At 49.8% G+C, this 23024-nt stretch overlaps 1 protein-coding gene across 1 annotated transcript in view; it reads right to left on the bottom strand.

Moving 5' to 3' along the window:
- Positions 1–23024, bottom strand: part of LOC149427692 (rho GTPase-activating protein 33-like) — a gene marked incomplete at its 3' end in the record, with an annotated part of 49895 nt that overhangs the window by 2221 nt on the left and 24650 nt on the right. The window contains exon 3 of the mRNA XM_089667769.1: positions 1609–1706. Coding sequence (XP_089523895.1) covers positions 1609–1706 — 98 coding nt within the window. The remainder of the gene's footprint in view (positions 1–1608; positions 1707–23024) is intronic.

The following is a 23024-nucleotide window of genomic DNA, read 5'->3' on the forward strand; positions in this document are numbered from 1 at the left end:
GACGGCAACTACAAGCCATGGTGATCCGGAAACACGTAAAAAGGGAACTTCAATACATTGGCACCTTGAAGCAGCCTTTCAATGTATTGAAGTTCCCTTTTTACGCATTTCGGGATCACCAGGGCTTGTAGTTGCCGTCTGATTGAAAGGCTGCTTCAAGGTGCCAATGTATTAACGTTCCCTTTTTACGCGTTTCGGGATCACCAGGGCTTGTAGTTGCCATCTGGCACCTTTCAATCAGACTGCAACTCCAAGCCCTGGTGATCCCGAAACGCGTAAAAAGGGAACTTTAATACATTGAAACGCTCCTTCAAGGTGCCAATCACATGGCAACTAGAAGCCCTGGTGATCCCAAAACGCGTAAAAAGGGAACGTTAATACACTGGCACCTTGAAGGAGCGTTTCAATGTATTAAAGTTCCCTTTTTACGCGTTTCGGGATCACCAGGGCTTGGAGTTGCAGTCTGATTGAAAGGTGCCAGACGGCAACTAAAAGCCCTGGTGATCCCAAAACGCGTAAAAAGGGAACGTTAATACACTGGCACCTTGAAGGAGCGTTTCAATGTATTAAAGTTCCCTTTTTACGCATTTCGGGATCACCAGGGCTTGGAGTTGCCGTCTGATTGAAAGGCTGCTTCAAGGTGCCAATGTATTAACGTTCCCTTTTTACGCATTTCGGGATCACCAGGGCTTGTAGTTGCCGTCTGGCACCTTTCAATCAGACTGCAACTCCAAGCCCTGGTGATCCCGAAACGCGTAAAAAGGGAACTTTAATACATTGAAACGCTCCTTCAAGGTGCCAGTGTATTAACGTTCCCTTTTTACGCATTTCGGGATCACCAGGGCTTGTAGTTGCCATGTGATTGGCACCTTGAAGGAGAGTTTCAATGTATTAGTTCCCTTTTTACGCGTTTCCAGATCACCGTGGCTTGTAGTTGCCGTCTGATTGAAAGGCTGCTTCAAGGTGCCAATGTATTAACGTTCCCTTTTTACGCGTTTCGGGATCACCAGGGCTTTTAGTTGCCGTCTGATTGGCCCCTTGAAGCAGCCTTTCAATGTATTAAAGTTCCCTTTTTAACAATTTCATCCCCCGGTCCAGTGCGTCTTTAATTCTGCAACTAGAAGCCCTGATGAAGGGGAGATGGGGACGGGACTGATGAGCTCCGAAACGCGTCAGTTACTCCATTGGAAAGTAACAAATCAACAAGGTGGTCACAAAAGCACTAGCTGCAAGAAAAAAAAAACTATAAAAAAAATTGACCGAAGACTAATGCAGGCGATACACGGTTCGAATTCCGAATGATTTTTCGTCAGAAAATCGAAACACCGTTCGTTCTGTAATCCGATGGCGCCACAAATGATTTCGAAAATCGGTCGTTTTATTTTTTTTTTTCGAATTTTCAAGCATGCCCGATAAACGAAATGGGGAGGAACCATGAAAATCGGCCGGTGCCAATGCCCCACTAACAGAGCGAAAATCGGCCGATTATTCTTAGGTCTGATTTTCGGACGAAAATCGTTCGGAATTCGAACCATGTATGGCCGACATTAGTTTAAATTCTCATTACAGCCACAGGCGCCCCCCCCCCCCCCCTCCGCAACTCTTTACCTCTTAGATGGCCTCCCCTTGACGCCGGCGGGCGCGGCCGAGGATATGAGGCGCCCCGCGCCTTCTGCGGCGGTATCCAGGGTGTCCGAACCACGAGCCTGGAAAAGTAAAGAAGCGATTTTCAGCATGTGCAAAGTGCAGCACGCAGCTCCGCAATCAACATTCATAATTCATGGCCCTTCCATCTGCAGACACTTTCTTCCAGTCAGTAGGCATCGGCCCGGTCACATCGCATCCTCCTACGGTCCACAAAATCTGCAGAAAAGAATTTGCGGCCCCGACAGAAAATCCGGAGAGCGCTACGTAAGTGTGGCCCCAAGGGGCCCGTCTATGCCAGGTCAAAACGAATAATTTAGGAGCAAAAAAAGTATCTCCACCACCCCCAGGGGGAAGGGAAGAATACATTTCTTTAGAGTGAAACACCAAAAGATACTTAATTGCATTCTTAAAAAAAAAATAAATAAATAAAAAAAAAAAGTAAAATAAAAAAATAAAAAAGAATTAAAAAAAGTAAAATAAAATAATTAAAATTAAAAAAAATTAAAAGTAAAATAAAAAAAATTAAAATAAAATAAAAAAATTAAAATAAAAAAAATTATTAAAATTAAAAAAAATAAAAAATTAAGTAAAATAAAAAAATTATTAAAATAAAATAATAAAAAAGAATTAAAAAAGTAAAAAAAAAAAAAAAAAAAATTAAAATAAAAACAAAATAAAAAAATAAAACACAGTATGCATTTGTTCTCATGTGGCAATCGCCCTCCAGCTTGTGGGACAACAATCTCAGTGCCAGCAGGCTGAGAGCAATCATCACTGTGGGCAGGGGCGTCCCCAGGGTTGGTGTCACCCGGTGCGGTAACAATTGGTGTCACCCCCTCCGACGATCCCCGCAGGATGGATCGGATCTGCAGATTGAGCATAATGGATCAGAGTCCGATCCATTATCCTCCCCAATCCGCAGATCCGATCCATCCTGCGGGGATCGTCGGCTTGCTTTAAAACTTACCTTTTCGTGGAGCGGGTCCGGTGTCATCCCCGCAGGATGGATCGGATCTTCGGATTGAGCATAATGTTTTCGAGTCCGATCCATTATCCTCCCCAATCCGCAGTTCCGATCCATCCTGCGGGGATCGTCGGCTTGCAATCTATATGGGGTTAACTGATCTCTCCACGAGCTCCACGAAAGCCGACGATCCCCGCAGGATGGATCGGATCTGCGGATTGGGGAGGATAATGGATCGGACTCCGATTCACACTTCCCCCACACCTGCCTAGGGACGTCACTGTCACTGGGGGGCTCCTTTAAGTCCCCGGTCACACCGCTCCGACTTTGAAATCGAGTGGCTTCCAGTGACGTCGCAGGATTCCAAAGTCGGATGTCCTACGGACTCCCTAGGCCAGGGGTAAGCAACCTGCGGCTCTCCAGCTGTTGTGGAACTACATTTCCCATGAGGCATTGCAAAGATTACAAAACTGACAGTTACAGCTATGACTGGCAGAGGCATGATGGAAGTTGAAGTCCTGCCGCTGTCAGGTTGCCTACCCCTGCCCTGGACGAAACGTTTAGGGAGGAGCCTGCTGTGAGGTCATAATCGGAAGTCCGCTGGAGGCCATATTCCCTTCGGGTAATCAAGGAGTTAAGCGTGCGCCCAACAAGTGTTCATCTGTGTCATGTGTGCTGCTTTGTTACTAAGAATCTCTTTTTTTCTTCCCCCCATTTTGCAGGGAGAAGAAACAGAGATCCTTCCCTCTGTACAGAGCTCTGTGTTGATCGTCAACACAGGGCTCTGGGCTGTGATTGGACACAGCCGATCAGCAGGTCCCGGCCGGGTCCTGCTGTGCCTAATCACAGTGAGAGTGAGCAGGTGGGGGCGCGCCTGCGCACCCTGCACCCGGAAGAAGCCTGCGACGTACAAGTGCGTCGCAGTGCCTGTACAGGCTGCCCATCCGCAGTACATTGCGAGTGGGCGGTCCTTAAGTGGTTAAAGCATTTTGCGCCTGGGAATCGCACCGGGGTCACCCTCCGGACGTTTCGCGATACTAAACGGTACTCTGCCCTGTCACAAGGTGCGTGGACTCCCTCCTCGGCGAGTCGATGAACCGTGAGGCCGATAATGCGGTATCTGCTCTACCAGGAAAGTAGGTTATCTCCGAAGACTGGAACGCGCGGAACGTTCAGTGAAGCGGAACGTCTTAATTGACTTGGCGAAGATTTGGGGCGGAGGGACGCGCCCAGCCCCCATCTCTAGAAAATGGGTTAGCGCTCTGGGCGGGTGTGTGACTGGAACCAGCCATCACACACTATGCAGTTCTACCCAGCAGAATCGTACCTTGAAGCTTCGCCTCCAGGGGATTCATTGGCCGCCTCCGGCACAGGAAGTGTGCAGGTGCAGTTAGCTACTTTGCCACTAGGTGGCTCCCTACCAGAATAGTGTTTGGTTACAGTAGGTAGTGTCACCAGGGGGTGGGCCCCTTTTAGGTGGAGCCCTCCCACCATGAAGTCAGGGGTGAGGCAGCACCTGGGGCGGACTGACAACTCATGGGGCCCCCGGGCAATAGGAAATCATGGGGCCCGTGTCCTTGCCCACACTCAAACCACACCTAAAAAAGCCTATGAAAGGTACCAGGGGCATCTCATGGGGCCCTCTACTGACCCCGTGCCCTCGGGTAGTGCCCGAGTTTCCAAATGGTCAGTCCGCCCCTGGGCAGCACCCATATATAAGGGGTATGGGAGATAAATACCCCACATCTATAGGGATGTAAGCCCTGGACAGAGCAGGAGGCCGGGTGCAGTGGGCCTGTACTCAGGAGGAGCTGCTTCCCTGAAGGCTCAGGTTGGAGATCCTTGTGTGGGGCTACTTCCCTGGAGGTTCAAATTGGAGGTCCCTGCTTGAGGCTGCTTCCCTGGAGGTCAAGGTTGGAGATCCCCGTGTGAGGCTATTTCCCTGGAGGTCCAGGTTGGAGATCCCCGTGTGAGGCTGCTTCCCTGGAGGTCCAGGTTGGAGATCCCCGTGTGAGGCTGCTTCCCTGGAGGTCCAGGTTGGAGATCCCCGTGTGAGGCTGCTTCCCTGGAGGTCCAGGTTGGAGATCCCCGTGTGAGGCTGCTTCCCTGGAGGTCCAGGTTGGAGATCCCCGTGTGAGGCTGCTTCCCTGGAGGTCCAGGTTGGAGATCCCCGTGTGAGGCTGCTTCCCTGGAGGTCCAGGTTGGAGATCCCCGTGTGAGGCTGCTTCCCTGGAGGTCCAGGTTGGAGATCCCCGTGTGAGGCTGCTTCCCTGGAGCTCCAGGTTGGAGATCCCCGTGTGAGGCTGCTTCCCTGGAGCTCCAGGTTGGAGATCCCCGTGTGAGGCTGCTTCCCTGGAGCTCCAGGTTGGAGATCCCCGTGTGAGGCTGCTTCCCTGGAGGTCCAGGTTGGAGATCCCCGTGTGAGGCTGCTTCCCTGGAGGTCCAGGTTGGAGATCCCCGTGTGAGGCTGCTTCCCTGGAGGTCCAGGTTGGAGATCCCCGTGTGAGGCTGCTTCCCTGGAGGTCCAGGTTGGAGATCCCCGTGTGAGGCTGCTTCCCTGGAGGTCCAGGTTGGAGATCCCCGTGTGAGGCTGCTTCCCTGGAGGTCCAGGTTGGAGATCCCCGTGTGAGGCTGCTTCCCTGGAGGTCCAGGTTGGAGATCCCCGTGTGAGGCTGCTTCCCTGGAGGTCCAGGTTGGAGATCCCCGTGTGAGGCTGCTTCCCTGGAGGTCCAGGTTGGAGATCCCCGTGTGAGGCTGCTTCCCTGGAGGTCCAGGTTGGAGATCCCCGTGTGAGGCTGCTTCCCTGGAGGTCCAGGTTGGAGATCCCCGTGTGAGGCTGCTTCCCTGGAGCTCCAGGTTGGAGATCCCCGTGTGAGGCTGCTTCCCTGGAGCTCCAGGTTGGAGATCCCCGTGTGAGGCTGCTTCCCTGGAGCTCCAGGTTGGAGATCCCCGTGTGAGGCTGCTTCCCTGGAGCTCCAGGTTGGAGATCCCCGTGTGAGGCTGCTTCCCTGGAGCTCCAGGTTGGAGATCCCCGTGTGAGGCTGCTTCCCTGGAGCTCCAGGTTGGAGATCCCCGTGTGAGGCTGCTTCCCTGGAGCTCCAGGTTGGAGATCCCCGTGTGAGGCTGCTTCCCTGGAGCTCCAGGTTGGAGATCCCCGTGTGAGGCTGCTTCCCTGGAGGTCCAGGTTGGAGATCCCCGTGTGAGGCTGCTTCCCTGGAGGTCCAGGTTGGAGATCCCCGTGTGAGGCTGCTTCCCTGGAGGTCCAGGTTGGAGATCCCCGTGTGAGGCTGCTTCCCTGGAGGTCCAGGTTGGAGATCCCCGTGTGAGGCTGCTTCCCTGGAGGTCCAGGTTGGAGATCCCCGTGTGAGGCTGCTTCCCTGGAGCTCCAGGTTGGAGATCCCCGTGTGAGGCTGCTTCCCTGGAGCTCCAGGTTGGAGATCCCCGTGTGAGGCTGCTTCCCTGGAGGTCCAGGTTGGAGATCCCCGTGTGAGGCTGCTTCCCTGGAGGTCCAGGTTGGAGATCCCCGTGTGAGGCTGCTTCCCTGGAGGTCCAGGTTGGAGATCCCCGTGTGAGGCTGCTTCCCTGGAGGTCCAGGTTGGAGATCCCCGTGTGAGGCTGCTTCCCTGGAGGTCCAGGTTGGAGATACCCGTGTGAGGCTGCTTCCCTGGAGGTCCAGGTTGGAGATCCCCGTGTGAAGCTGCTTCCCTGGAGGTCCAGGTTGGAGATCCCCGTGTGAGGCTGCTTCCCTGGAGGTCCAGGTTGGAGATCCCCGTGTGAGGCTGCTTCCCTGGAGGTCCAGGTTGGAGATCCCCGTGTGAGGCTGCTTCCCTGGAGGTCCAGGTTGGAGATCCCCGTGTGAGGCTGCTTCCCTGGAGGTCCAGGTTGGAGATCCCCGTGTGAGGCTGCTTCCCTGGAGGTCCAGGTTGGAGATCCCCGTGTGAAGCTGCTTCCCTGGAGGTCCAGGTTGGAGATCCCCGTGTGAGGCTGCTTCCCTGGATGGCTCCTGTGGGAGATCCCCGTGTGAGGCTGCTTCCCTGGAGGTCCAGGTTGGAGATCCCCGTGTGAGGCTGCTTCCCTGGATGGCTCCTGTGGGAGATGTACCCGGCTAGGAGTTGACTACAGAGAGCCGAGTTCTGTGAGTACCGGTGACACGGCAGAGGAAGGACTAGAAGGAAAGTGGCTACCGAGTTGCTGCTTATGCTGCCACTTGTGACCACTGCGGACCGGCCGCTAAATGGGATTGGCTGTGTGCTGTCAAGTGACTCCGGAATGGATGTCCCGGTGATGGGACTGTAATGACGGGTCCTGAACACCCCCAGAAAGGTGGAGCTAAACCACTGGTGTGGACAATCCTTCATGTGGAGGTCCATGGCACAAGATGGCGGAGGGTTGGGCCTCAGCAGGAGGGACAACGTTCTAGCAGGGCAGGAGTAGAAACCAGCCAATCACGAAGCTCCTCCTAACCAGCCAATCACAAAGCTCCTCCTAACCAGCCAATCACAAAGCTCCTCCTAACCAGCCAATCACAAAGCTCCTCCTAACCAGCCAATCACAAAGCTCCTCCTAACCAGCCAATCACAAAGCTCCTCCTAACCAGCCAATCACAAAGCTCCTCCTAACCAGCCAATCACAAAGCTCCTCCTAACCAGCCAATCACAAAGCTCCTCCTAACCAGCCAATCACAAAGCTCCTCCTAACCAGCCAATCACAAAGCTCCTCCTAACCAGCCAATCACAAAGCTCCTCCTAACCAGCCAATCACAAAGCTCCTCCTAACCAGCCAATCACAAAGCTCCTCCTAACCAGCCAATCACAAAGCTCCTCCTAACCAGCCAATCACAAAGCTCCTCCTAACCAGCCAATCACAAAGCTCCTCCTAACCAGCCAATCACAAAGCTCCTCCTAACCAGCCAATCACAAAGCTCCTCCTAGAAGTGTTCAGTCATTAAGACGGATTGTACAACAACATTGGATTGCGTGCGGCCGAGTAAAGGGACATCTAATGCTCAACCGGTGTGCCAGAGTACACCAGGCTGTCCTAGGAGCCCTCTATAGCTTCAACACTTCCCAATAAATGCAGCCAAGGCCGCCATCCTGATCCTCCAGCTTCAACACTTCCTAATAGAGCCAAGGCCACCATCCTGATCCTGTAGCTTCAATGCTTCCTAACTCATTGACACAGCCAATGCCTTCATCCTGGTCCTCTAGCTTCAACATTTCCTAATTCACTGGCATAGCCAATGGCCATCCTGATCCTCCATCCTTAATAGCTTCCCAACTCACCAATACAGCCAATGCTGCCAACCTGATCCTTTAGATTCAATGCATTCTAATTGATGCACCCAAGGGTGCCATCCTGGTCCTCTAACTTCTAATGCTTCCCAATTCGCTGACACAGCTAATGCCGCCATCCTGGTCCTCTTGCTTCACCACTGACATAGCCAATAAAGTGTTCCTGATCCTCCAGCTTGAACACTTACCATTAAATACAGCCAGTGCTTTCATCCTGATCCTGTAGCTTCAATAGCTTCCTTACTTACTGACAAAGCCAACTCCTCTATCCTGGTCCTCTAGCTTCAGCGCAATCTAATTACTGCTGCCAAGGGTGCCATCCTGATCTCCTAGCTTCACCACTTCCCAATTCACTGACACAGCCAGTGCTGCCATCCCGGTCCTCTAGCTTCAACACTTACTGGCAAAGCCAACACCACCATCCTGCCTCTACCTTCAATGTTTCCTGACTGACATACCCAAAGCCCCCATCCTGATCTTCTAGCTTCACCCGCTTCCCAATTCACTGACACAGCCAAGGTTGCCATCCTGGTCCTCTAGCTTCAATGCTTCCTGATTGACACAGCCAAAGCCGCCATCCTGATCCACCAACTTCAACACTTCCTAAGTCAATGACACATCCAGTGCTGCCATCCTGGTCCTCTAGCTTCAATACTTCACAACTCACTGGCACAGCCAGCGTTGTCATCCTGATCCTGTAGCTTCAACGCTTCCTAACTCTCTGACCCAGCTAAGCTTCCATCCTGATCCTCCAACTTCAACATTCCTAGCCAACACAGCCATCCTGGTCCTCCAGCTTCAACGCCTCCTAACTTCCAGATGCACGCTGGCTCCGTTTTAGCGACCCGAGAGGCTCTGAAGCCGCAGGATCAGAACGGGAGATGAGCCTTGGGCCCCTTGAGGAGGGCGGTGGCCGTCTGCCCGTCCTTGGAATCCGAGTCCCATCAGATGCCTCTCTGTGGCCGATCCTGCGCGTCGTGTCTGTGGGGATGGCGAGGAGCGAGATTCGCACCGTCTGTAGTTTCTATAGAAACCGGCGAGGCTGAGAATAGGATCATCTGACAGGCAAATTGCCCGAGAAAACGATTAAACGGCAACCCACACAACGCCTACGTCCGTGGGAGGCGGCCAATCCCAGGGATCCGAAGAGCTCACCAATTCTCACGTCTGACCTCATCACCCCCGGCTATGATATCACCACCCCCGGCTATGACGTCACCACCCCCGGCTATGACGTCACCACCCTCGTCTATGACGTCATCACCCCCGTCTATGACGTCATCACCCCCGGCAATGACGCCATCACCCCCGGCAATGACGTCATCACCCCCGGCAATGACGTCATCACCCCCGGCTATGACGTCATCACCCCCGGCTATGATGTCACTACCCCCGTGAGCTCATAGGAGGAACATGGTCTCCGGCCATGCTCTGCGATCCAACCGACGTGAGCAATATTGGTGGCAGTTCTACTGGGTCCGCCCACAGTAGGGCGCCATTGGAGGAGAGAGCAGACTCCTCCCACCCATGGCCGGATTTAGGGGGGGTGCAGGGGTGGGCTATGCCCCCCAAAAGCCAACCCTAACCTGCCACTATACTGCCCTGAGACTTTACCCCCCCACCCCCCGGATCTGAGACTTTACCCCCCCACCCCCCGGATCTGAGACTTTACCCCCCCCCCCGGATCTGAGACTTTACCCCCCCCCCCCCCGGATCTGAGACTTTACCCCCCGGATCTGAGACTTTACCCCCCCCCCCCCCGGATCTGAGACTTTACCCCCCTAGTTTGACATTATACTGATCTCAGTTATGCATTGTGTGGGGAGGAGGAGCTCTGCTGTCTGTGCCCAGGCTGTGTGCAGTACAGGGATGGGGGAAGGAGCTGTGCCCCTGTCCTTAGGATCCCCAACAGAGTCCTCCCTTACATCAGAATCCCCAACAGAGACCCCCCAATACATCAGGATCCCCAACAGAGTCCTCCCTTGCATCAGGATCCCCAACAGAGTCCCCCCTTACATCAGAATCCCCAACAGAGTCCCCCCAATACATCAGGATCCCCAACAGAGTCCCCCCAATACATCAGGATCCCCAACAGAGTCCCCCCTTACATCAGGATCCCCAACAGAGTCCCCCCCATACATCAGGATCCCCAACAGAGTCCCCCCCAATACATCAGGATCCCCAGAATCCCCCTTACATCAGGATCCCCAACAGAGTCCCCCCAATACATCAGGATCCCCAACAGAGTCTCCCCTTTGCATCGGGATTCCCAACAGAGTCCCCCCAATACATCAGGATGGAATTCTTTCACCAATGTTTGTAGAAGCAGTCTGCATGCCTAGGGGATGATTGTATACACCTGTGTCCATGGAGGAGCACCTGAATCACATGATTGGAGGGGATTGGAACACCTGAATCACATGATATGGAGGGGATTGGAACACCTGAATCACATGATATGGAGGGGAGTGGAACACCTGAATCACGATTGGAGGGGATTGGAACACCTGAATCACATGATTGGGAGGGGATTGGAACACCTGAATCACATGATATGGAGGGGATTGGAACACCTGAATCACATGATATGGAGGGGAGTGGAACACCTGAATCACGATTGGAGGGGATTGGAACACCTGAATCACATGATTGGGAGGGGATTGGAACACCTGAATCACATGATATGGAGGGGATTGGAACACCTGAATCACATGATATGGAGGGGATTGGGACACCTGAATCACATGATATGGAGGGCGGGGCCAATACTTTTGGCACGATCTGCAGGCCATAAGTGGGTCGAATTCCAAACTAATTTTTTTGTAGAAAAATGTAAATTTCATGTGTAACCCGACGGCGCCGCCATTGATTTCGAAATTCGACCGGCCGATCCTCCCATCCCCCCTCGTGTTGCGACAGAAAAGGATGCTGGTGGCCGAGAGTTTTCTTCCCTTTCCAGGTCGCGGCTCATTTCTTTATCGATTACATTTCTCGCACGATTCTCCATCATGGATTAGAAATTTGTTCGTTTTTCAAAAAATGTCTAACATGCCGATCACTCAAATTTGATGGCCACACGAAAGTCGTCCGTTTCTGTGACCCGATAATTGCGCGAAATTCGAACAAAAATTCTTAGAAAAGATTTTCAAAAGAAAATTCTTCTTTCGGAATTTGACCCGGATGTGGCCGGCTGCAGGGTGTGTATAGCAGAGCGTTGTGTGCTGGGCTGTGCATTGGAGGCGCTAGTGAAATGAAGGGCGTTGCACATCGAGCGATTTGTGCTGTGGTGATGTGCGTTGTGGTGATGATGTGGGTTGCGGTCATGCGTGATGTGTGCTATGATGTGCGTTGCGGTGATGATGCGTTGCTGGGGCGATGTGCATTGCACTGATGCGCGCTGCGGTGGTGATGCGGGTTGTGGTGATGTGCATTGGGGCGGTGTATTGCAGTGGTGATGTGCGTTGCGGTGATGCGTGCTGCGGTGGTGATGTGCGTTGTGATGTGCATTTTAGTGATGCGTGCAGTGATGTGTGTTGGGGCGATGTGCGTTGTGATTGCGGTGATGTGTGTTGTGGTGATGCGCGTTGGGGTGATGTGCATTGTGATGCAGTGATTATGTGCCTTGCGGTGATGATGCGTGTTGTGGTGACGTGCGTTGTGATTGCGGTGATGTGCGTTGCGGTGACGTGCGTTGTGATTGCGGTGATGTGCGTTGCGGTGACGTGCGTTGTGATTATGATGAGCGTTGCGGTGATGATGCGCACTGCGGTGATGATGCGCTGTGGTAATGATGCGCGTTGTGATTAGGATGAGCGTTGCGGTGATGATGCGCGCTGCGGTGATAATGCGCACTGCGGTGATGTGCGTTGCGATTGCGGTGATGTGCGCTGTGGTAATGATGCGCGTTGGGGTGACGTGTGTTGTGATTGTGGTGATGATGCGCGTTGCGGTGATGATGCGTGTTGCGGTGATGATGCGCGTTGCGGTGATGTGCGTTGTGATTGCGGTGATGATGCGCGTTGCGGTGATGATGCGCGTTGGGGTGATGTGTGTTGTGATTGCGGTGATGTGATGTGCGGTGACGTGCGTTGTGATTGCGGTGATGTGTCTTGCGGTGATGATGCGTGTTGGGGCGACGTGTGTTGTGATTGCGGTGATGCGTCTTGCGGTGATGATGCGTGTTGGGGCGACGTGTGTTGTGATTGCGGTGATGCGTCTTGCGTTGATGATGCGTGTTGGGGCGACGTGTGTTGTGATTGCGGTGATGATGCGTGTTGGGGCGACGTGTGTTGTGATTGCGGTGATGCGTCTTGCGGTGATGATGCGTGTTGGGGTGACGTGTGTTGTGATTGCGGTGATGCGTGTTGCGGTGACGATGCGTGTTGGGGCGACGTGTGTTGTGATTGCGGTGATGATGCGTGTTGGGGCGACGTGTGTTGTGATTGCGGTGATGCGTCTTGCGGTGATGATGTGTGCTGGCGCGACGTGTGTTGTGATTGCGGTGATGCGTCTTGCGGTGATGATGCGTGTTGGGGTGACGTGTGTTGTGATTGCGGTGATGCGTCTTGCGGTGATGATGCGTGCTGGCGCGACGTGTGTTGTGATTGCGGTGATGCGTCTTGCGGTGATGATGCGTGCTGGCGCGACGTGTGTTGTGATTGCGGTGATGCGTCTTGCGGTGATGATGCGTGCTGGCGCGACGTGTGTTGTGATTGCGGTGATGCGTCTTGCGGTGATGATGCGTGTTGGGGTGACGTGTGTTGTGATTGCGGTGATGCGTGTTGCGGTGATGATGCGTGTTGGGGCGACGTGTGTTGTGATTGCGGTGATGCGTCTTGCGGTGATGATGCGTGTTGGGGCGACGTGTGTTGTGATTGCGGTGATGCGTCTTGCGGTGATGATGCGTGTTGGGGCGACGTGTGTTGTGATTGCGGTGATGCGTCTTGCGGTGATGATGCGTGTTGGGGTGACGTGTGTTGTGATTGCGGTGATGCGTCTTGCGGTGATGATGCGTGCTGGCGCGACGTGTGTTGTGATTGCGGTGATGCGTCTTGCGGTGATGATGCGTGTTGGGGTGACGTGTGTTGTGATTGCGGTGATGCGTGCTGGCGCGACGTGTGTTGTGATTGCGGTGATGCGCGTTGCGGTGATGATGCGTGTTGGGGCGACGTGTGTTGTGATTGCGGTGATGCGCGTTGCGGTGAAGATGTGCACTTCCACCTGCATTGCCACACTGCACGGCATGAATGGGTGTTGGACGGACCTGGCCAGGCGCAGGATTTGCAGCGGCGGGGGCCGAGCGCTCCTCCCACAGGGGGATCATTGCGCGGTCGGGCGGTCGGTCAGTTGGTCGGTCAGTCGGTCGGTCGGTCGGGAATAATCACAAATAGTCGCCGTCTCAAAGATTTCACAAAGAAAGAAAACAATAAAGAAGCAGCAATTGCGTCCACTTGGCAGCCATTAAAATAATGAAATAAATGTGTGTTCCACCGGCGGGGCGAGCGGAGGGCGAGCAGCGGGGCGAGCGGCGGTCAGGTGACCAGCTCTCCGGGTGTCGCAGTCTTTTCTCCAACTTCCTCATCGCTATTGTCAACCACGAACGCTTAGCGCGGGAACGCTGGTCGCCATAGAAACCGGCAGCACTAGCCTGCGGCCTGGAATTTAGAGCAGGCCAAGGCCTGGGAACCCGAGGAGGGATGGGGGGGGGGGAGGGGGGACTGAGAGCTTTTGTTATGGTAACGAGAGAAGGACGCGGCGATCTCAGCGTCAGGCCGGCTCTCTTGCGCCAAAAAAAGCGATTCTTTTACCGGGGCGTCAACCTTCCGCAGTGCAAATAATTTTGTGCGTTTCATTTCCTGGGGTCAAAAAATCGCATTTGTAGACGGTGGGAGGCTCGTGGCGGCTTTCCATTCGCATGTTAAAGGAGCGCACACAAAATCGCACTGAAATGCGCTCCCCAGAGGCGGGGCGGCGCCCGTTGACTCCGCTGCGACACCGTGCGTTCTGGTGCTGCGTGATTTCTCAAAAGGGGCCGGCCCGTTTCACATCCGTGCGCGTCGGAAACGCACGCAAAATCGCATGCTGTCCCAACGCACAAACGTGCTGCCCTTTAGCAGATGCACAGCAGTGCCATTCAGCTTTAGTGCCACGCCCCCCATGCATTTAATGCGCGTGCCATAGAAACTTGCGTTTTGGTGCCGCGTGATTTCTCAAAAGGGGCGGGCCCATTTCACATCTGTGCGCGTCGGGAACGCATGCAAAATTGCACGCTGCCCCCAACGCACAAATGTGCTGCCCCCTCAGCAGATGCACAGTGGTGCCATTCATTTTTAGTGCCCCCCCCCCATGCATCTGTTAATGCGCGTGCCATAGAAACAACGGTTTGGTGCGCCGTGGTTTTACCTGTGTTTGGCCTGCAAATTCTGATGCGATTTTGATCTACGCATCATCTGAAATAACATGGTTTTCAATGCAGCGCGCTTCTGATGCGGCCAAAAAAAAAAAAAAACGGGGTCATGTGCGAGCTTGATCCAAGCGAGGTGCGAATTCAGCTCCGTAGACCAATTCACTCACAAATTCGCATTAGAATCACACTGGAAAAAAAAAAAAAAAACGCACCACAGTCGCATTCAAAAATGATTGCAATTTGCACCGCAGCAGTGTGATCAGAGTCTCTCGCAGGTAAGGCGGCGCAGTGAAATGAACAGGCTGCATTACACGCGTGCAAACAATGCATGACACTGCGCACACGCTAGGTGGCGCCATACAGGAGTGAACCTAGGGGGGAGGGACTTGTTTTGAGCATTTCTCACGCATGGGGCAGCCAACGCATGGAAACAGGCAGAACCGCATGCACGCCCCGATGGTGTGAACGGAGCATTGGGGTGGTCCAGACATTCAGCGCCCGGTCATACCGGTGCGATTTGTGAACTGAAATCGCATCTAATCAACACGAATCTCAGTGTCTTAACCTGTGCGATTTGCTGCGGCGTGATTTCTAAAGTCGTTCCTGCGTGACTTTTTCTGCGGTTTATTGCAGTCGCATACATAGAATATAATGCAAATCACAAGAAACTGAAAGTCGCAATAAAGTCTGAAATCGCAGCGGTGTGACCGGTGACTCAAGGCCCATTCACACCTTTCCAGGGCAGTACGTTGCATTGACATTCATTTTGAAGATGCAGAACAATCGCACGTACATTGCGACGCACTACCATGCGATATGTTGCCGGAAATAGCGCATGGGTTTTTTTTGCTTTGTGTCCTAATGCGACACGTGGGGGAAAAAAAAAAAAAATCACCTAAAATTGGGGTGGTCCAGACATTCAGCGCCCGGTCATACCGGTGCGATTTGCGAATAGAAATCGCACCTGAAATCGCATCTAATCAACGTGAATCTCAGTGTCTTAACACATGCGATATTCTGCAGCGCGATTGCTATAGTAGTTTTTGTGCGACTTTTTCTGCAGTTTATTGCGATGTCGCATACATAGAATGCACTGCGAATCACAAGAAATGGAAAGTCGCAATAAGGTCCGAAATCGCACACAAATTGCAGCGGTGCGACTCGAGACCCATTCACACCTTCCAGCTCATTGCAGTTAGTGCGTCGCATTGCCATTCATTTTGAAGACGCAGCGCCATCGCACGTACATCACAACGCACTACCATGCGATATGTTGCAGGAAATAGCGCATGGGGTTTTTTTTTGCTTTGTGTCCAAATGCGACACGTGGGGAAAAAAAATCACCTGAAATCGCATCTAACGAATGTGAATCTCAGTGTCTTAACCTGTGCGATTTGCTGCGGCGCGATTGCTAAACTCGTTCTTGCGTGACTTTTTCTGCGGTTTATTGCGATGTCGCATACGTAGAATATAATGCAAATCACAAGAAATTGAAAGTCGCACTAAAGTCTGAAATCGCACACAAATCGCAGCGGTGACCGGTGACTCGAGGCCCATTCACACCTTTCCAGTGCGTCACATTGCCATTCATTTTGAAGACGCAGCGGCATCGCACGTACATTGCAACGCACTACCATGCGATATGTTGCAGGAAATAGCGCATGGGATTCTTTTTGCTTTGTATCCTAATGCAACACGTGAAAAAAAAAAAAGTTAGCTGAAATCGCATCTAATAAAAACGTATATCTGTGTCCTAACCTGTGCGATTTGCTGCGGCGCGATTTGTAAAGTCGTTCTTGCGCGACTTTTCCTGCAGTTTATTGCGATTTCACAGACATAGAATACAATGCGAATCACAAGAAACTGAAAGTCGCAATAAAGTCTTCAGAAATTGCGCTGAACCCGCACACAAATCGCAGCAGTTTTGCACGTCTGTGCGTGTTTGTGCGCCACATGCATAGGGCAGCCGATTACATTTCAATGGGCTGTCCTTCCTGCAGTGAGCGTTGAGCTTTATGCGATTTTAACCGCACGGTTTTTTTTTTCACGTGACAAATTTGCGTGTTTTTTGCCACTTTAAAACGCCATTAACAACCCACGATTTTTGCGCACGTTTCGCCAACTTGCGTGTTCGAGGTGTGAATGCGACTTTACAAATTGGGAATAGGCAGGCTGGTCCTCGCGCCACGCAACTACAAGGACCACCACGGTGTGGCGTCGCGGGGAAGAGCGCTCCTACTTGCGACTCTGAAAACGCACATGTGGCGCATAGGGGCAGCCCATTCCCTTCAATAGGCAGACCTATCTTCTTTTTTTTTGGGGGGGGGGGGGGGGGAAGACAAGTTTAGTGCGATTTTTAAAACGTGCATTTTGCGGCAACGTCACGTGATGACCGTGGCAGAATCGCATTACGTTTGGAGCGCCATGAAGGATAATGGCGACCAAACGTGCATTTTACTGCGACTTGGAACCGTGGACATAATTGCAGCAATTCAGCCCGCGATTCCAAATCGCTTAACGTGGGGCCTAAGGACGGGGGGGGAGCGATAAAACCTTCGGTTGAGCTGTAGTTTTATCTCCCCCCAATCGTTCTCCCTTCAGCCGCCGGGGGTGCATCGCACGCAGGAAAACCCGTTCCACCTTCCAGGAAAGTCGGAAGAAATGAAACGGTCGCAGTGAACGGAAAGATAATAAAATCACCTCTTTTGAAATGATTTCCAGGACGCCAATTTGCACCTCGCGTTCCCGCCTCAAGATTTTGCATGGGCGATTTTCCATGCGATTCGCACGTAGGGCACCCCGTTTGCGCATTTGTTGCTCCTCCCCCACCAAAAAAAAAAAACCTTCCTTTTTTGGCCGACAAACTGCAGTTTTTATTTCGAAAGGTGCATTTTTGTCGCGATTCTGTCGCTCGACAATCGCACTGCGTTTGGCTGCCATTCTAAATCCCCCCCAACGTGGTGCGATTTCACTGCGATTGACGAGCGACAGATTCTGCCGTAATTGCAACACAACTTGGAAATAAAAATCGCGTGAAGTTTGTCACCAAAAAAAAAAAAAAGTAGTCTTTACTGTGGTGCCTGCCGGGCAGTTTGGAATTGTGGGCGGGGTCACGGAGATTGCGCCTGCGATTCCAAAATGTGAATGGGGCGATTCTATCACTCGATGATCGCAGTAAAAAAAATAAAATAAAATAATCGCACGCTTCCTGCCGCCACGCGAGGTCCAAACAGGTTCAATCCGAATCCCAACCTCAAAAAACGCATTGAAAACATGCAACGCGAATGACGTCACCGCACTTAATAGGTACCTGCCAAACGCTGCAAAAAACGCAGCTCCATGCACACGCATGGGGCCCCGACCTGCATACTGTAGATTTCCCTTTTCATTAGTGATTTTGTACAAACACCGCGGTGTGTCGTGAAAGTGCATGCGAGTTTGCGAGCGTTTACAAAAAAATTGCGTTCAGATATTGCGCCTGCTTTGCTATTCATCCTTTGGGGTGCCGCTCGTTGTTAATGACACCCCAGACGCTGCAAACAGACGCATGTGTTTTTTTCCCCCCCATGTGGAAACATGAGCGACAAATGCATCAAACGTGGGTAAAAAAAAACGCAGCATGAGCTACTTTGGCGCATTTCTTGGACATGAACGGGCCTGCCGTAAGTGTGTAGCATGAAAACGCACACAAAATGCATATAAACACGGCGTCTGCGAATGCGTCACAAGTTGAGAACCATCTAAAAAAAAAAAAAAAAAAAAAAAAGCAGACGCTTGTGTTCCCCCCCCATGTGGAAAAATGAGCGACAAATGCATTAAACTGCGCGGTTAAACAAACGCAGCATGAGCTACTTTGGTGCATTTCTTGGAAATGAACAGGCTGCCGTAAGTGTGCCGCATGCAAACGCACACAAAATGCATATAAACTTGGCGCCTGCGATCGGGCATCATAGTGTGAATGGGGCCTTATACGCGGTAAAACGCACCTCTTACACAGCGACGCAGGAAAATAAATGCGGTGCTACTCCTTCTGAATGCACCTCAACGCACAACAATGCGCATGCGTCACAAGTTGAGAACCATATAAAAAAAAAATATTGCGGGTCCTTTAAGGCCGGTGTTGCACTGCGCTCATTATGATCCCAAAACGCGGTAAAAAAACCCGCAGCATTAGCTACTTTGGCGCATTTCTTGGAAATGAATAGGCCTGCCGTGTGTCACATGAAAACGTACACAAAATGCATATAAATGCGGCGCCTGCGATCGGGCATCATCGTGTGAATGGGGCTTTACAGCCATTCAGAACCTAGCGGTGATATGCAGTAAAACGCACCTCTTACTGCAACGCACAGCGACGCAGGAAAATAAGCGCGGTGCTACTCCTTCTGAATGGAACTCAACGCACAACAATGCGCATGCGTCACAAGTTGAGAACCATCTAAAAAAAAAAAAAAAAAGCAGACGTTTGTGTTTTTGTTCCCATGTGGAAAAATGAGCGACAAATGCATCAAACTGCACAGTTAAAAAAAAAAACGCAGCATGAGCTACTTTGGCGCATTTCTTGGACATTAACAGGCCTGCTGTGTGTATCATGAAAACGCACACAAAATGCATATAAACGCGGCGCCTGCAATCGGGCATCATAGTGTGAACGGGGCCTTATACGCGGTAAAATGCACCTCTTGCTGCAACGCACAGCGACGCAGGAAAATAAAGCGGTGCTACTCCTGAATGGCACCTCGACGCACAACAATGCGCATGCGTCACAAGTTGAGAACCATCTAAAAAAATTAAAATGTTGCGGGTCCGGAGTTGCACTGCGCTCATTATGACCCCAAAACGCATTAAATGCAGGCGATAGCACACCCACCCATTCCGACAGTAAAATTAAATAATATTCTGAAAAGAAAAGTATTTTGACAAAATATTATTTTTAAAATAAAAATGTTTAAAATAAAATATTTTAAAATAAACAAAATAATAATTTGACAACAAGATACCAAATATTTTGACAAAATAATATTTTGACACTAAAATAAAATATTTTAAAAAGAAAAATATTTTGACAATAAAAAAAAAAAGTATAAAATAAATTAAAAAATTGTTAGTCAAAATATTTTATTTTTAAAATAGAAAAATATTTTGACAAAAAAAATTCATAATAAAAAATTATTGTAATAAAATATTTTAAAATAAAATTTTTTTTGTCAAAATATTTTATTTAAAAAATATTTGTCGAAATAACAAAAAAAAAAATTATATATATATATTTTAAAAAGAAAAATATTTTGACAATAAAAAAGTATTAGAAAATAAATTAAAAAATTGTTAGTCAAAATATTTTATTTAAAAAATAGAAAAATATTTTGACAAAAAAAAAAATCATAATTAAAAAATATTGTAATAAAATATTTTAAAATAAAAAAATTTGTCAAAATATTTTATTTAAAAAATATTTGTCGAAACAAAAAAAAAAATTATATATATATATATATATATATATATATATATATATATATATATATATATATATACACACATATATACACATATATATATATATACACATATGTACACACATACAATAAACACAAACATTTTAAAATAAATAAAATAATATTTTGAATAAAAAATAATATTTTGAAAATAAAATATTTTGACAATAAAAAATATATTCTAAAAATAAAATAATATTTTAACAATAAACTGAATATTTTGAAAATAAATCATATTTCGCAAAAAAAAAAAAGAAAAAAAAAAAAAAAAAAAGAAGAAAAACACATTTGTAAACAATGCCGGTGTTGGCGCGGCGCCTCTAGAAAGAAATGTCATCTCTGATGTTAACAGACGTGGAATTCTGCGTCACAAGAGCTTACAATTTACGGCTTGGGAATTTTCCGCCTTCAAACTTTTTTTTTTTTTCTCATAGGTCCAATTTTTTTTTTTTTTTTTTTAATTAATCGGCGTGCTCTTGCGGTGACATATTTCAGTGTGCCGCCACTGCCAGCCCTCTGTCTCCAGACAACCGAGTGCAGATCGCAATCCTCCAGGCATGATCTGCATGCAGAGCGTCGCTCCCGTCAGACAAAAAGCGCTCCCCAATAGCACCTGTTAGCTGCGATCTGCAGAGCGTTCCTCCGGCAGCCATTCCCATCTCCGGAGGCTCCTGCAGACCGTCTCGCCACCCAAACCAGAGTCCGCAGATCGTTCCTCGAGACAACTCGGCCATGCACGTGACCCCCTTGCAACTTAACCCCTTGAACCCCTCCGCCCCCCCCCCCCCCCGGCCCCTCTCATGCCATCGACGGTTTCTTTCATCCGCCAGCACAATAGGCGCCCCCACCGCCTGTTGCTGGAAGAAAAAAAAAAAAAAAAGACATTTAATTAAATAAAAAAAAAAAAAAAATCCACGAACAATTCGCAATCGTCGCATCGATGACGATTGCGAATTATTTGTGGATTTTTTTTTCGCCCGCCATAAAAAAAAAAAGATATTTAAATTAAAAAAATTCACAAATTTAAAAAAAAAATACCCACGAATAATTCGCAATCAGCACATCGATGACGATTGCGAATTATTCGTGGATTTTTTTTTTCCGCCGCCATAAAAAAAGACATTTAAAGAAAAAAAAAATTCACGAATTAAAAAAAAAAAATAAGAATAATTCGCAATCGTCATCGATGACGATTGCGAATTATTTGTGGATTTTTTTTTCGCCCGCCATAAAAAAAAGACATTTAAAGAAAAAAAAATTCACGAATTAAAAAAAAAAAAAATAATTTGCAATCATCATTGATGACGATTGCGAATTATTCGTGGATTTTTTTTTCCGCCGCCATAAAAAGACATTTAAAGAAAAAAAAATTCACGAATTAAAAAAAAAAAAAATACGAATAATTCGCAATCGTCATCGATGACGATTGCGAATTATTTGTGGATTTTTTTTCCGCCGCCATAAAAAGACATTTAAAGAAAAAAAAATTCACGAATTAAAAAAAAAAAATACGAATAATTCGCAATCATCGCATCGATGACGATTGCGAATTATTCGTGGATTTTTTTTTTCCGCCGCCATAAAAAGACATTTAAAGAAAAAAAAATTCACGAATTAAAAAAAAAAAAAAATACGAATAATTCGCAATCATCGCATCGATGACGATTGCGAATTATTCGTGGATTTTTTTTTTAATTCGTGAATTTTTTTTTAATTAAATGTCTTTTTTTTATGGCGGCCGAAAAAAAAAATAAATCCACGAACAATTCGCAATCGTCATCGATGACAATTGCGAATTATTCGTATTTTTTTTTTTAATTCGTGAATTTTTGTTTTTAAATGTCTTTTTTTATGGCGGCCGAAAAAAAAAAAATCCACGAACAATTTGCAATCGTCATCGATGACAATTGCGAATTATTCGTATTTTTTTTTTTAATGTCTTTTTTTATGGCGGCCAAAAAAATAAATCCACGAATAATTCGCAATTGTCATCGATGCGACGATTGCGCATTATTCGTATTTTTTTTTTAATTCGTGAATTTTTTTTTTTAAAATGTCTTTTTTTATGGCGGCCAAAAAAAAAAAAAATCCACGAATAATTCGCAATTGTCATCGATGCGAGGATTGCGAATTATTCGTTGATTTTTTTTTTTTTTTTTTTTTAATTGGTGAATTTTTTTTAATTAAATGTCTTTTTTTTTTTTTTTTGATGGCGGCCAATTAAAAAAAAAACCCCAAATCGCCCCTCTGGCACTCGGCGCTCCTAACAAAGGCACCTGCCGCTGTGGCCGCGCGTGCCCCACCTACTGGGCGCCGCCGATACTCTCCGGTACTCACCACCATGCTGCCGCCGGGTCAGTCGGGCGGGTAGGAGATGCCGTTAGCCCCCGCCAGGTTCCATGGCTCCTCCTTTGGGGGGGTGGACCCACCGCGAAGACCCTTAATCCGTCTCTGTGACCGGGGGCCCGTCCGCGCCTGACCCCCCCTCACCGCGCCCGCTCCGTCATGCCAGCCTGCTGCGATTCGTGGCTCCCGATGGCTGTCAGCCTTTCCCATCACATTGTCCCAATTCAGACTGCAGGCGGCTGGATCTCCGCTCCGTAGGGGGGTCCGGGGAAGCCAAGCCCCTCCCCTTTCCTAATAAAGCCGCCCCCCCCAAGTCACCGGTCGCTAAGCCCACTTTTCTGCCTCGGCGGTCTTGAATGGAAAATTAGACGCCCCGCTGGGCGAGGTAAACGGCGGCGCTGGAAATCCAACCGCCGTCCTCCTCCCCCCCCCCCCACCGCAGGAATGGAATCATCCATTCAGGTGCAAAGACAATGGTAGAATGGGAGATGGAGGGCGGCCAATGGGGAAATCCGGGCCTGTGCTGTGCCTGAGTGTCCATCGGAGGGCGACGGGCAGCCGGGATCCAACCGCCACCGACCGGGCTGAGCGATGAGACTCGGCGGCTTGGAAGAGAGAGAGAGGGGGGGAGAGAGAGGAGAGAGGGGGGGGGAGAGAGAGGGGAGAGGGGGGGAGAGGGGAGAGGGGGGGAGAGGGGAGAGGGGGGGAGAGGGGAGAGGGGGGGAGGGGGGGGAGAGAGGAGGGGGGGGGAGAGGAGGGGGGGGGAGAGAGGAGGGGGGGGGGGAGAGGAGAGGGGGGGGGAGGGGGGGGGGAGAGAAGAGGGGAGGGGGGGAGAAGAGGGAAGGGGGGGGAGAGAAGGGGAGGGGGGGAGAAGA

Source organism: Staurois parvus, unplaced genomic scaffold, assembly GCF_062004578.1.
Source record: "Staurois parvus isolate SC_StPar_1 unplaced genomic scaffold, SC_StPar_1.0 ptg003575l, whole genome shotgun sequence".
Taxonomy (NCBI): domain Eukaryota; kingdom Metazoa; phylum Chordata; class Amphibia; order Anura; family Ranidae; genus Staurois; species Staurois parvus.